Genomic DNA, 13,745 nt, shown 5'->3' on the forward strand with positions numbered 1-13,745 from the left:
TGCAGAGGAAGTAAGCAGCTGGCTCTAATACTAACATGCTTCTCTTAGGTCTTAGCAGCAATATCAAAAGGCAGGGGCTAGGAAGGGAGCTGAGTGACGGGAACTTTCCCAAAGCACATGGGAACTTTCAGAACCTCCGGAGCCTGGTAATCAGCTAAGCTTCTTAGAGGAAAGAGATCTTTGCAGCTTTTCCTCAGGGAGCTATTACACTGGACTTATTCTTTTGAGCCCCACTAGAAAAAGGCTTCTCCTTCAGATGAGTTTATCCTTGGGTATCAGCATGTGCAGATGGGAATGCTCATTTCTGTGAAGAGGAAAGTGTGTGTGTGTGGGGGGGGGAATATCACAGTCAAGTGAAAAGTGCTACAAAGGCTCACTTTTTATTAGTGGTGACCACACTACAAAGCACCCTGCCCAGGGCTGCACAGAGTATGTGCCCAGCTCAGCCCTAACCCAGCATCCCCCTCTGAGCTCAGTCCTGCCCACCATCCATGAGATCTCACACACAAGACGAGAAGAGAGGCCAACTTGTATGTTTCTCTTTGGCTTTGTCTACTCTACACTACCATTTTTGTTCCACAGTCCACACCCGGCCCTATCCCCAGTGCAGCTCCCCTTGTGCTAGCCACAGCTGGGATGCTAGTGTCGATTGGCCATTGGGTTTTTTTTATCTCCTTGTTTTCTAATACCACTCAGCTCAGGTGTAGCTGACACAGTGGTTAATACCCCTTGAGAGCAGCACTGTGGACAGGGAAATGGGAGGGAGACTTTAACAGGAGTGCTAGTGTAGGCAAGGGGTTTGATCCCTGTATGTACTGACCAGAGATGAGCTGGGTTTGGCAGGACAAGGTGCAAGATATACCAGGCCTGAGGCAGATCTCTGTGACCTACATAGTGTACCTGGGGGTGGAAGCGTTTGGCTGCTGGAGAGGATGAGGGGACCAAATTCAGCCCTAGTGTAAATAGGAGGATTTTCGTAGAGCTGCACTCACTTATATCAATGTTGAATTTAGCCCTGGGACTTTTCTTGCTGGGAGACAGGTAACTTTACCTTTCAGTATGCAGGTGGGAACATGGTAGGGGTGGCTGTGGGCACAGGCTGGGAGGGGCACTAATAAAGAGAGGGCTCCCAAAAGGATAAGGCCCTGTGTGGTTTCAGCTTTATCCCATGCCTAGAACCAGCCATGTTCTAGGCCCCGACTCTGTTCCTCCAACCCCTTGTGTTTGATACAGAAGCTGATCCGGCTGCTGGCACATTTCTAGCCGTGCAGCAGGGTAACCCACTGTGCTGGATGAAAATAGGCTTGTGGCATCTGTCTTGCCTCTCCATGCACCATCGCTGCAGGAAGGATTTGGCTCCAGCATTCACCTAATCACTTTCGATGAGTGTGTGTGTGTGTGTGTGTGTGTGAAGAAGAGCGGAGATAACGTGACTTGTGTTAGCAAGGTCGGGAGTGGAGCTGAGCAACAGCGAAAAAAGTGCAGACCAGCCAGTAAATTGAGCAGTGATGAAAGGGAAAGTTAAAAGGACACTGAGTCATTTAGGCACCACATTTTACTGCCCTTTTGTTCCTAGAGGAAAAGCATGCTGCTTATTCCACTGTAGGGTTTATAGGGTTTATCATCATTGCAGCCTATCGCTTCATAATAATAACGTAAGAGAGCATAGATAGACAAGGGTTACAATAAATAAGGAAGGAACATAGGAAAGAATGAGACTGGTATGGGGTAACATCCTCTCCCCAGAATCCTTTGTTTGGGCTGTGTGAGGATACATGTACTGTTTCTTTAAATCTGGAGCAGGGGGAGTGTGCAAATATACTGGGGTATAGATCGTTTAAAATATCAGAAAGATGGGCTAGTCTGGTGTCTCAGTGAAAATGCACTGTCACCTGGGGGTGGTTGAACTGATTGCCCATCCTGAGCTCTCATTCCCTAGTTTAATGACTAATCCCAAAGCCATCTGATTAATTAAGGACTAGAGTTTATGGCTTCTCAAAGGGAAGCCTCCCTTCACTCTGTTGTGGCCAGAAGGACAGGAGCCACAGTGCACATAAGGTCCTGAAAGCTTTTGAGTGTGAAGTGGTGCAAACAAGATAGGGATCTTCTAGCTCTGACAGGCATTCAGAAGACTCCACTGGTCTGGGGAGGAGGCCATATACCCATGATGCTAGGGTGATGCATATTATTTTTCAGAGTAGCAGCCGTGTTAGTCTGTATTCGCAAAAAGAAAAGGAGTACTTGTGGCACCTTAGAGACTAACCATAATATTATTTTTGGAGCTGCTTTTGCTATGTTCTCTTGGGTTGGTTAGAAGTAGCTCTGGTCAGAAAATAGAGAAAAGTCACAAAAGTGTTGATTAATAAATACCTTTCTCAGCAAAAAATATACCGACCGCCAGTAATTGGGAGTGTCTATGGTCAACTGTGAATAATAGCCAGGCTAGTTCTACAGGGGCTGACTTTGCAGGCTGGGATCATAAGTTCTCATCATATAGCAGGCAAGCCTTCGTAAGATCAACCCATAAAGGTGAGATTTTCAAAGGCATGAAGGGTAGTTAGGCTCCCAACTACTATTGATTTTCCAGTGGATGTTGGGAACCTTACTGGCCTTTGTGCCTTTGGCTGTCTCTCCCTGAATAACTTATTCCTGCTACAGTTTAGTGTGTAGCCCTTTCACTTTCCGATCCATGGCAGCCGATTTTCGTGGATCTATTCTGGGTTCCACTGGTGGCCATCTAGCATTTGTAGGGCAGCTAAAGACTCTGCCACTGATTTGGAGCAACAATGGGCCAGTCCATTACAGTAGTAGGGAGTGCATGTACCTATTAAATCAATTCAGATGAATAAATAAGAGGTTAATCGATGGGTAAGGGTGGTGTCATAAATATAAAGGGAAGGGTAAACCCCTTTGAAATCCCTCCTGGCCAGGGGAAAGCTCCTCTCACCTGTAAAGGGTTAAGAAGCTAAAGGTAACCTCGCTGGCACCTGACCAAAATGACCAATGAGGAGACAAGATACTTTCAAAAGCTGGGAGGAGGGAGAGAAACAAAGGGTCTGTGTCTGTCTGTAGTCGTCTTGGCCAGGGACAGAACAGGAATGGAGGCTTAGAACTTTTAGTAAGTAATCTAGCTAGGTATGTGTTAGATTATGATTTCTTTAAATGGCTGAGAAAAGAATTGTGCTGAATAGAATAACTATTTCTGTCTGTATATCTTTTTTGTAACTTAAGGTTTTGCCTAGAGGGGTTCTCTATGTTTTTGAATCTAATTACCCTGTAAGATATCTACCATCCTGATTTTACAGGGGGGATTTCTTTATTTCTATTTACTGCTATTTTTTATTAAGTCTTCTTGTAAAAAACTGAATGCTTTTTCATTGTTCTCAGATCCAAGGGTTTGGGTCTGTGGTCACCTATGCAAATTGGTGAGGCTTTTTATCCAACATTTCCCAGGAGAGGGGGGGGTGCAAGTGTTGGGAGGATTGTTCATTGTTCTTAAGATCCAAGGGTCTGGGTCTGTAGTCACCTAGGCAAATTGGTGAGGCTTTTTACCAAACCTTGTCCAGGAAGTGGGGTGCAAGGTTTTGGGAAGTATTTTGGGGGGAAAGACGCGTCCAAACAGCTCTTCCCCAGTAACCAGTATTAGTTTGGTGGTGGTAGCGGCCATTCCAAGGATAACGGGTGTAATATTTTGTACCTTGGGGAAGTTTTGACCTAAGCTGGGAAAGATAAGCTTAGGAGGTTTTTCATGCAGGTCCCCACATCTGTACCCTAGAGTTCAGAGTGGGGGAGGAACCTTGACAGGTGGTAACCTCACATGTGATTCCAATTCAGATGATCCCCTTTTGTAGCTGGGTCCTGTCCCTTCTGACCACTGGCCTTTTCCTAAGCCTACTCCTTTCAACTCTTGACCCTACCACTGCAATGTCCTTTTCTGACCTTTGCCCTCTCCTCTCTCTCTTTCTCCTTCCGATAGTTTTCCCTATCCCTTCAAACACCTCTTTTTTTGCCCCATGAACATCCAGAAGTTGCTCCCTGCCTAGGCTGTTAACCAGTAGGAACTCGTGTATAGCCTGGAACCTGGAATGGTTGGCTGATGAGTAGCTAAAATACCTGACATGAGCGATTTTAGAGTAAAATGATTTTTAAAATAAGGGATTATTATAAATAAGTGTGATGTGTAATAGGTATGTGCAGAGCCTAGCACAGTGGGGTCATGATTTCACATAGGGCCCCTATGTGCTATTGCAGTAATAATAATTGTCATTATTGCTCAAGAGCAAATTTATACTCTGTATTATAAATTTTATTTCCTCCTCCAGAAATAGGCTAATGCTAACAGGGCCAACCGTCATTCAGGAAAGCATGCAGGTACGCTGTCTATGCTATAACTGATTTTAAAGTAAACAGTGAGTGTTGGGGGAAGGAAACGTTTGTAATGTCACAAACATATGAGTGTTGTTTGCAGATTGTTTCTTATACCCTGTTATAATAATGAATGGAGAAGATGGTAATATTTTGTTAGAAAATAAATGCAATTCGTAATCATGACACGGTGTCTCCTACATATCCCAAGAAGAAAATGTACTAATAATGCCTAGCTCTTACCTTGCTAAGGCTTGCTGGGCTAAACAGTGTAAGTGAAGGAGGCACATGGTTTGGCCCTGCTTCAGGAAAGCACTTAAGTAAGTCCTTAAAGTTAAGTGCATCCTTAAATGCTGTCCTCCAAAGGGATGCTTTCCTAATTTGGGGCCTCTGTGCTGTGGCAGAATTTAAAATCAAAGTTCATAGCCACAAATTTACCACATATCCTTCTTGGAAAGGAATAACCACCATAAATAGAAAGAACGAAAAGCCAGTAAAGAAGAAACTCTTTAAAAGAAAAGTGTATCTTTAGATAGGTTTACAAAAACAGGGTTCAGAGTAACAGCCGTGTTAGTCTGTATTCGCAAAAAGAAAGCTTATGCTCAAATAAATTGGTTAGTCTCTAAGGTGCCACAAGTACTCCTTTTCTTTTTGCAAAAACAGGGTAAAGACCCCAATTTAGCAGAGCACTTAAGCATGTTTATAACTTTAAACACATATGCAAAGCTTTGTTGAATAGGGATGGACTTAAGCGTGTGCTTAACGTTCAGCATGTGGTTAAGTTCTTTGTTGGAGCAGGGCCAAAATCTATAAAAGCCAAGATTTGTCTAACTGAAAGTGATGCCACAAAGTGCACAGGCATTCTTTCCCCTTATGAAAATAGTCTAATGTAACTAATTTCTAAATCCATAAGCAAACAACCCCTAAACCAGCTAAACATGCATTCATACTAGTTGATATAATATTTGATATAAAACAACTCACCCACACAAGCACAGATTGCAAATACCAACAGAGGTTCTCAGTTGTCTGCCAGCTACAGTAGAACTTTAGATATCAATTATTTAGTGTCCCAAAGTCCTAAGGGAAGTTCTTTGAGAAATACATAGTTGGTTTCTGATTGAACTTTCAAGGCAATTGGGCCACTGGTCATAAGACTGCAGCTTTCGTTTATAATGCACATAAAATAAACGTGTTGATTACTTCTGAAATATGAGCCAGGTTATGCAGACATGGGAGACCCATCTGCTTTTAAGTTCAGCTTCAATGGGCTTAAGATTGTATCATAGGGACAGGGTGAGGGGATGACAATTTCAGGGCAGTATTTGTGAAAAAGTTAACCTAAATAAACAGACATTCTAAATGCTTTCATCATTTTCAAGCCATTAGTATAACAATGTATGAAATCCTGGCCCCATTGAAGAAAATGGGAGTTTTGCCAGTGACTTCAATGAGGTCGCCCAGTGTCTCAGCATTTCAGAAACTACCCACACCCCTTGTGCACATCTCTCTCTCACACACACAGACACACACACACACACACGTGGTTCTCTGGGTACCCAAGACTGTGAGTCATCTTGTTAACCCCCCCGCCCCCCGCGCTTTCAACATGAGGGAGACCTACTTGTACTTAACTGGTGTCAGCTCCCTGACTCCTCTTCTGGGCAATGCCAGCCCATGGTTTGCCTTGTGGGTTAACAATTGGTACATCCCAGTCCCCAAACCCCTTTGAAACATTACCCTGTAGTGTTCAGCCCCTTATCCACTGAACAATCCTAGTAATACACAGTCTGCTGTCCCCGAGGGAACAGTACACACCAGCTTGAATGATTCAACTCAGAATCAGCTCCTTGTACAATACCACAGCACTGAGATGTATCTATAGTGAAAACAAGAATAAGTTTATTATCAGAGATTCAAGATTCAAATGATAGTGAGTAAGAATATTGGAAACAAATGGTTAGATACAAAACAAAATCATAACATGCTTTCTAGAGACTAAACTTAACTAACAGGTTAACCTCCTGTCTAAAGAAGTTTATCTCATCCCCAGGGTTCTCTGCAGTGTTTCCCCCAAGGTTGGCTGAGATCCTGTTTTCATGAGTGTAAACAAGCAGTCTGTTTACTTCTAGGTGCAGGATAAGGGGATGTCGTCTTTGACTTCTATTTATACACCCCAAAGTTCATTGTCTGTACTCAGAGACAGTATAGCTACCTGTGGCTTGTTTTTCCTGCATGCTCCTTCCCTGTTGACGTCCCATGCCTTTGTTGATATTGCATGTAAAGTGACGTCCATTGTGTTAGCTTGCAATGCTTCATTTACATTTGACAGAAAGAGCAGTGAATAAACATCTCTTGTTTGACAGAAATGCGGTTTCTGCTGGTGACTCGTACCTCGATACAGTATCTAAGAGCGTATTTTCGGTCTACATACATAGCTCCTTACGTATCGGTGCGTGCTTTTCACAGTGACGTTAATGACGAGTGTGACCCCGGCTTTCATTTGAGGCCTCCCATGATTTTCTTTGGTGAACCAGAATGTACAGACCAGTATCAGGACATTCCATAACCCCATCTGGCAGTAACGTGTTCTTGGGGTCACATGGGCACACATTGACATATTTTGCACATAATTGGATGCTGAAACTGTACATTTTTATTAATTTTCTTCTAATTTCTCAGCATTTTAGATATCATGGATACACATTAGCTTAAAAGAAATCCAGTTGTGTGCAAATAACAGTTAAAGCCATACATTTTTACTAATTCTCTTCTAATTTGCTGTTAGAACAATGAGCTGTCTCAGTCTTCTCTCACTTTGCTTTTCCTGTGGATTCAGATGCAAATGAGCATCACCTTGCTCAGTTTACACTGGAGACACACTTTGTCTCTGGCATCATCTTGCTCATTTTACACTGGAGACACAGGCCAACAGGCAAAACAACATTACTTTGCCTGGGGCAAACTTGTTTATCGCATCTGCCCCCAGAACACATTGTAGGAATATGTTTCTAGAACACTTTACATAACTCCTTACACTCCATCTGTACATGTATCACGCGGTGATATTCATGACTAATGTGGCACTCGTGTTTATGATACTTTACTCGATACACTTCTATAGTACAATAATACTGTGTCCAATCAGCTGATTTAATTGCTTATTTTTGGAGTTCAGATCCCCTGTTCTCCCGCTGATGTGTCTGGACCCTGATTGTCACAATGGGTTAGTAGGGATGGTAAAGAACTGAGAAATTCCTAAATGGGGCATGCTATTCATATATGCATATAATTAACTGGTCTGCATTTTAAGTATAAAAAGGCTGTGTTTTTTCTAGTGGTTGAAGCCGAGGACTGAGAAGCTGGAGCTCTGCCTTTGACTTATTATTAGTCCTTGGGATTGTCACTTAAGCTCTGTACCACAGCTTACTGTATCTTTAAAGTGTGGCCAGTGATGCATACCAGGAGGATTGTGTGGCTTTATTTAATAATGTTTGCAAAGCACTTTGAGGTCTTCTGGCAGATACTGCATGCAAAGTATTGTTATAACGCACCCCCTTCTCTCTTTACATTTTAGCTTTTCTTTTGATGTTTAGTTATGGCTCTTCATTGTTTCTAGAGGTAGTAACCATGGGCTAGGCAGGGGCTCCAGGACATACATCAAATCCTACTGGCTAATTGCCCATCAGGGAGAGATTTCCAGTTGGTCATGGGATACCAAAAGGGATGAGGACAAAAATCAGAAGGGGAGGAGCTGGGGACAGGGTAATGCCCAAATGGAAATTGGCAGTGGTGGGGCAAAGTGTTGGAAAGGGGTGGAGCCAGGGGAGGTACAAGTGGCTAGAAGAGATGGGTCTTAGACAGGAGGTGCGATGGCATTGGTCATCATCCTCATCTATTAATCAGTGTCTTACCAATCCATCAGGATCAATTTGACAGGCCCAGTGCACATCCTACTACCAGGTACCTGGAAAATCCCTCTCTATTGATTGTATGCCAGGAAATTTTACAACTCATTTTAGCAGAAATAATATTTTATTTTTTAAAAAAATAATTTATCAAATGCATGGGACTCTGTTTGAAGTTATAGATAATTTAAGCCTGAGTTTTCCTCCTCACTCAATAATTCCTAGCCCTGCTTCCTTCCCAATTCTCTTTATTTCTGTTCATTCTCTTTTTAGGACCTGGAAGAATGCTCAACTGGGAGAAGCCATGATTGAGAGCCTGGAAGCTCAGGGGCTCCAGCTGGCCAAGGAGAAGCAGGAATACTTAGGTTAGCTTGAGCAGCTTTTTGTACTGGGGACTCTTTAGGTTCAGAAGTGCCCAAGGGTTGCAGAATCCTAAATAGCACCCCTGACTCCACTTTCTGTAACTGCTGGTGAGGTCCAGGCTGGTCAGCTGCAGGCTTTTATGAAATCAGCCATTTCTATTCAGCTATCAAGGGAGATGAACATAAAAGCAAATACTAGGGTTGAGTTCAGGACATTTATTGTAGGTGCTTAAAAGTATGCATGTCTCCAGTCAGATGTGATCCTTTAGCTCCTAATAAATGGACAATGTGACTCTTGTTCTTGAAAAGTTTGAGGGTCCTGACTTTGGCAGTTAGCGCATGCCGGGCATACATAGGTACTCGTGTGCCAGTTTTAATTCCTCAGGAGTGGCATTTCTTATGGTGACTACAATTTTGGGGTTGTTGTTTTTTTCCATTGGGGTTTTATTTTCACACTGCTGAATCCCCATCTCAATTCACCCCTTTGTTAGTGGTGATAATGTGTATGGTGGCAATTCTAGCCTGGTAGATTATGGGTTCATGAGCAGGCAAATGGCTCAGCTAGTGCATGTGTACATTTCAGATAATTAGTGGCTTCTCTGGGTAATTGAGACTACTTACACCTTAAGCTAAGGCACCTGGTAAAATAATAATTAATATGAATGCTGTGAGCTACACTCTGTCATCCAACTCCTGCTAATAAAACTTTAATATATTTAGATATTAAGAACAACTTGTTAACTATAAGGGTTGTTAAGCTCTGGAATAGGCTTCCAAGGGAGGTTGTGGAATCCCTATCACTGGAGGTTTCTAAGAACAGATTGGACAAATACCTGTCAGATATGGTCTAGGCATACTTGGTCCTGCCTCAGTACAGGGGACTGGACCTGATGACCTCTCAAGATCCCTTCCAGCCCTACATTTCTGTGATTTTTTTTTTATGGAAATCTGAAGATGAAGAAATATTTCTGTTTTACATTATTGCATTCACTGTGCTCCAGGATGATCTCAGTACATTGCCTGGGATTTAATAGTAGTAACCATAATTAGAGCTCTAAAGCACTTTCAGTCTGAAGATCTCAAAGCCATTTATAAAAGTTTTATTTATTTATAATGAATGAATTAAGCCTCACAACCCACAAGTGAGATAGGAAAATAATACCATCCCCATTTGCCAAAGGGATAAACAGAAACCCAGAGAGGATAACTTGTAGAGCTGGTCAAAATGTTTTGGAAGAAAACTTTGTCTAAAATTGCCAAGATTTTTTTCATGAAAAGCTGGTGTGTATTTCAAATCTTGTTCATAAATTTTGGGGTGATATTTTTATCAACACCTTTATTGTAATTTTTATTTTTAAAAGTTATGGAAATGGTTACTGACCATTTTCATTTACATCACAGTTCGATCACATTTTCAGTTAAAATATTGATGAAACAAATTGGTGCAAAAAATTCTCTTTGGCCCCTGTGCACCAGAAGTAGTGCTGACAGGGAGTTATTAATGACTTTTAGTTAACAAAAAATTTCCCCCCCATTTTTCAAACAAATCTGATGACTTTGCCCACAGCCACACCGTGAGTCTGTTAGAGCTGGGAACAGAGCCCAGATCACCAGATTCCCGTTCCCCTGCTCTCATCCCTGGCCTTGCTTTCCAACCTTCCAGGGACTGACCCGGGACTGATCTATGGGAGGATTCTCTCAACCAACCCCTCTTTCTCCAGGATGTTTCCAGACACCTGCATCATGGTCTCTCAGTTCCCTCCCCACCCCACTTCAGGTGCTATAATACCATTACCAAATTCTGTAGGGAGGCTGCAGAACGCTATGCAGCTCTGTGGGAGTGGACCCCTAGCGGAATGTGGTAGCTATGAGAGAGATTCTCCCTATAAGAACATAACAGGATCTTAGCGGGAAGACCTGTCCCTCACCGCTGAATGTTACAGGTTAGCGGGTTTTCACTATTAGTGGCCAAACATCCCCTTCATAACCCCCAGGATAGCATAAGAATTGTTAGTCCTTTCCCAGGTTGCAGTCCTATACGGGGGAGGAAGAGATATCTTCTCTGCTAATTAGCAGCTATGTATATACAGGGATCTTTGATCCATAGCAGGGACATTCAGGCTGACTATTCAGTACTGTCATGCCTGGCCACTTTCATTTGACAGCTTTTGCTTTGGTTTGCTTTGTTCCAATATAACTGCTGAGGTTTCTGCCTTATTATTAGCATCCTGGTCAGCGCTCCGTGTCCCTCCAATGGTTAGTGCTTTGAGGACAAGAGAGTTTCTGGCCACTGGGAGATCAGGTCAAGACTCTGGGAGGCACGCATACTGCTCTACCTCCCTTCTATTGGGAGCGTCTGTACTTCCCCCGACCCCCTCCGGAATGACCATCCATCTCCTACCCTCGCCCCTGTGCCCAGTCCTGCCCCCAGGCTGGGAACCACAGGGATTGGTGGACTGCATCAGAAGGTCAGACCCTGCAGGACCTGGTCCTCCCAAGACGGGCAGGAGTTTGAAGAAAGGGAAGAATTGGCACATTGCCAGCAGTGTGGCACATGGGGCAGGCAGCATAGGTTCTTCAGCCTACAGCATGGGTGGGGAGCTGTGGTTTTGGCAGCATCTTCCAGCGCTCACAGGGAGATAGTGGAAGGGTCTGGGGTTTTGGATGGGGGAGAGGGAACAGGAGGAAGGAAGGAGAGGAGTAGAGGTTCTCAGAAAGAACAGAATAATGATATTATTCATCTGTATTACTGTAGCATCTAGGAGCTCTAGTTGTAGATCTGGATCCCATTGTGCCCAATAATAATAATACCTAGCTGTTAGCTCATGCTTTTAATCTTTAGATCTCAAAGTGCTTTCCACAGGAGGTCAGTATCGCCATCCCCATTTGACAGATGGGGAAACTGAGGCACAGAGCAGTGAAGTGACTTGCCCAAGGTCACCCAGTAGGGCAGTGGCAGAACTAGGAATTGAACCCATTCTGCTGAGTCCCACTAATGCTCTCTAAGAGTTAATCTCAGAGTGCGCAGGAACTCTGGGTACTGACCTTGTTAATAAACCAATAGGTGCTCTTTTCAGCATGGCCAAAGTCCAGCTGGAGACCTTAGGAAGGGGCAGGGCTGAGATACTTCGTTACTCACAGGAATCCCTCTGAGGCTTAGAGCTTTTCAAGACAACTGAAGGAACCCAGTTTTAGCTGGGGCATCATAACAGTGCAACCAGTTTCTTCACAATGTCATGCCACAGAGATGGAAATGGGACATAGATGCTATAGTCATCTCACTGGATGGCTGGTGGCATCCCTGGTAGTAGTGAGCAGCTGATTATTAGCATGACATAGGCAATGGCAACCTCAGAGAGAGCAAATTTTGTTGAATAAACAGGTGGAGTGAGCACAATAGTGAGCATTAAAGGAAATGAGGGCTAGACAAGTGTGTCTAGTAGCTGATGGCTGAGATCATGACCCAGAGTCTAGTCCTAGCTTAAGAACAGAATGTGGCCTGCTAGTTCAGGTAAGGGACAGGGAGTCAGGACACCTGGATTTTGTTCTTGGCTCTGCCACTTTGTAAAACTTTGGGCAAGTCACTGAACCCATCTGTGCTTCAGTTTCCCCAGTTGTGTAATGGAGAGAATGATATTTTCCTACCTCACATGAGGGTTGTGAGGGTTCCCTCACTGATATGCTCTAAGAGTCTTAGAAGGAAGACACCAGAGGGAGTGCAAAATATTAGTGTTTGTTTGTTTAAAAATTTGGCAGGAGAAGGATAACAGAAAATCCCATTAAAGTCGTCTTGGCCTTAGGAAACACTCAGACGGATGTATGCAATGCAAGAGGGAAGTCTGCATTTTCCAGTTCTGTGTGATCAGTGCCCCAAGATCATAAACACCCCACTGCATTATCAATTGCTTTTCTTCCTGCATTTGGCCTAGGGTGATCAGATAGCAAGTGTGAAAAATCGGGACGGGGGTGGGGGGTAATAGGTGCCTATATAAGAAAAAGCCCCAAATATCGGGACTATCCCTATAAAATCGGGACATCTGGTCACCCTAATTTGGCCTATGTTGTGTGTGTTTGCAGATAAGCTGATGGAAGAGACAGAGGAGCTGTGTCTGCAGAGGGAGCAAAAAGAGGTGGGTGCCCATTCAAAGCCAATCAAATCATACCCCTTCCTATTCCCTGCAGAGTGTAGGGCAATCTGTTGATTGGAGGGGCTAGCACCATGCAAAGCCCAAAGGCAACCATGCTCCTGGATGCCCCTTTGATGAGTAAAGGGATGACAGCCAAGCCCTGTAGATGGATCCTGCACGCTTTTGGGTTTCATCTCTTCTCACTGCACCATCTCGCCTTCCTTGATGTTAGCATCTAGTCACATGTAGGAAAGGTTGAAAGTTGTTGTGAGAGGGAATAAGGATGCTATTTGAATTACAACCTGGACCAGGAGGGGTTTCTGCTGGTCAGGACTCTCTCTTTCTAGTCCTTGCCCCTCATTGCCGGTGTACCTCAGTCTCGACCTGCAGTAGTACCCTGGCCCATTCTAGTCTTGAGCAGAGACAGTTAATTATGGGTGAAATTCAAGAGGTTTGGGGCTTTGGGTTCAGTTCAAATAAATACCCAATCATTCAAATGCTACTATGAAACTTACCCAAATTATTAGAACCGATTCAGCACTTGCTCTCTCCCCTGGCATCACCACAAACACCTTTCAAAGACCCCTCCTACTTTATTATGTCTTTTTGAAGGGTGGGGGTTTCAGAAAGTTTCTGCTCCCTTCCGGGGTCTACAGAAGTGGCGGGTCCACTTCTCCCTCTTTTAGGGCTAATCTACTGTCCCCTCTAGCTCCTTTGGGCAGCTGGCTAGTAGACCTGCAGTGGAGAGGGAGTAATTTTGTCCGAGAGCACTGGGCTGGATCCCTACTCTTACAAAGCCTGCCATGGGTGCTTTAACATTCACAGATAGCAGACAGGAGCAAGGGCAGTTTTGAGATCCTTTGTTCCTAAAGGAGGGAGAAAAATATAATCTACAGGGAGTGTAATTGGTCTGACATTTTACAGGCCTGCAGGGCTTCACAGGAATGGTTTGGGAGTGCACTTTGTTTGAACTGTTGGATCTG

At 43.8% G+C, this 13,745-nt stretch overlaps 1 protein-coding gene across 5 annotated transcripts in view; it reads left to right on the forward strand.

Moving 5' to 3' along the window:
• Positions 1-13,745, forward strand: part of PLEKHD1 (pleckstrin homology and coiled-coil domain containing D1) — a 57,346-nt gene that overhangs the window by 20,508 nt on the left and 23,093 nt on the right. For all 5 annotated transcript variants that reach the window (XM_048854710.2, XM_048854711.2, XM_048854712.2 and 2 more), the window contains 2 exons: positions 8,547-8,638; positions 12,713-12,765. In XM_048854710.2, the coding sequence (XP_048710667.1) occupies positions 8,547-8,638; positions 12,713-12,765 (145 nt within the window). The remainder of the gene's footprint in view (positions 1-8,546; positions 8,639-12,712; positions 12,766-13,745) is intronic.

Source organism: Caretta caretta, chromosome 6, assembly GCF_965140235.1.
Source record: "Caretta caretta isolate rCarCar2 chromosome 6, rCarCar1.hap1, whole genome shotgun sequence".
Lineage (NCBI taxonomy): Eukaryota > Metazoa > Chordata > Testudines > Cheloniidae > Caretta > Caretta caretta.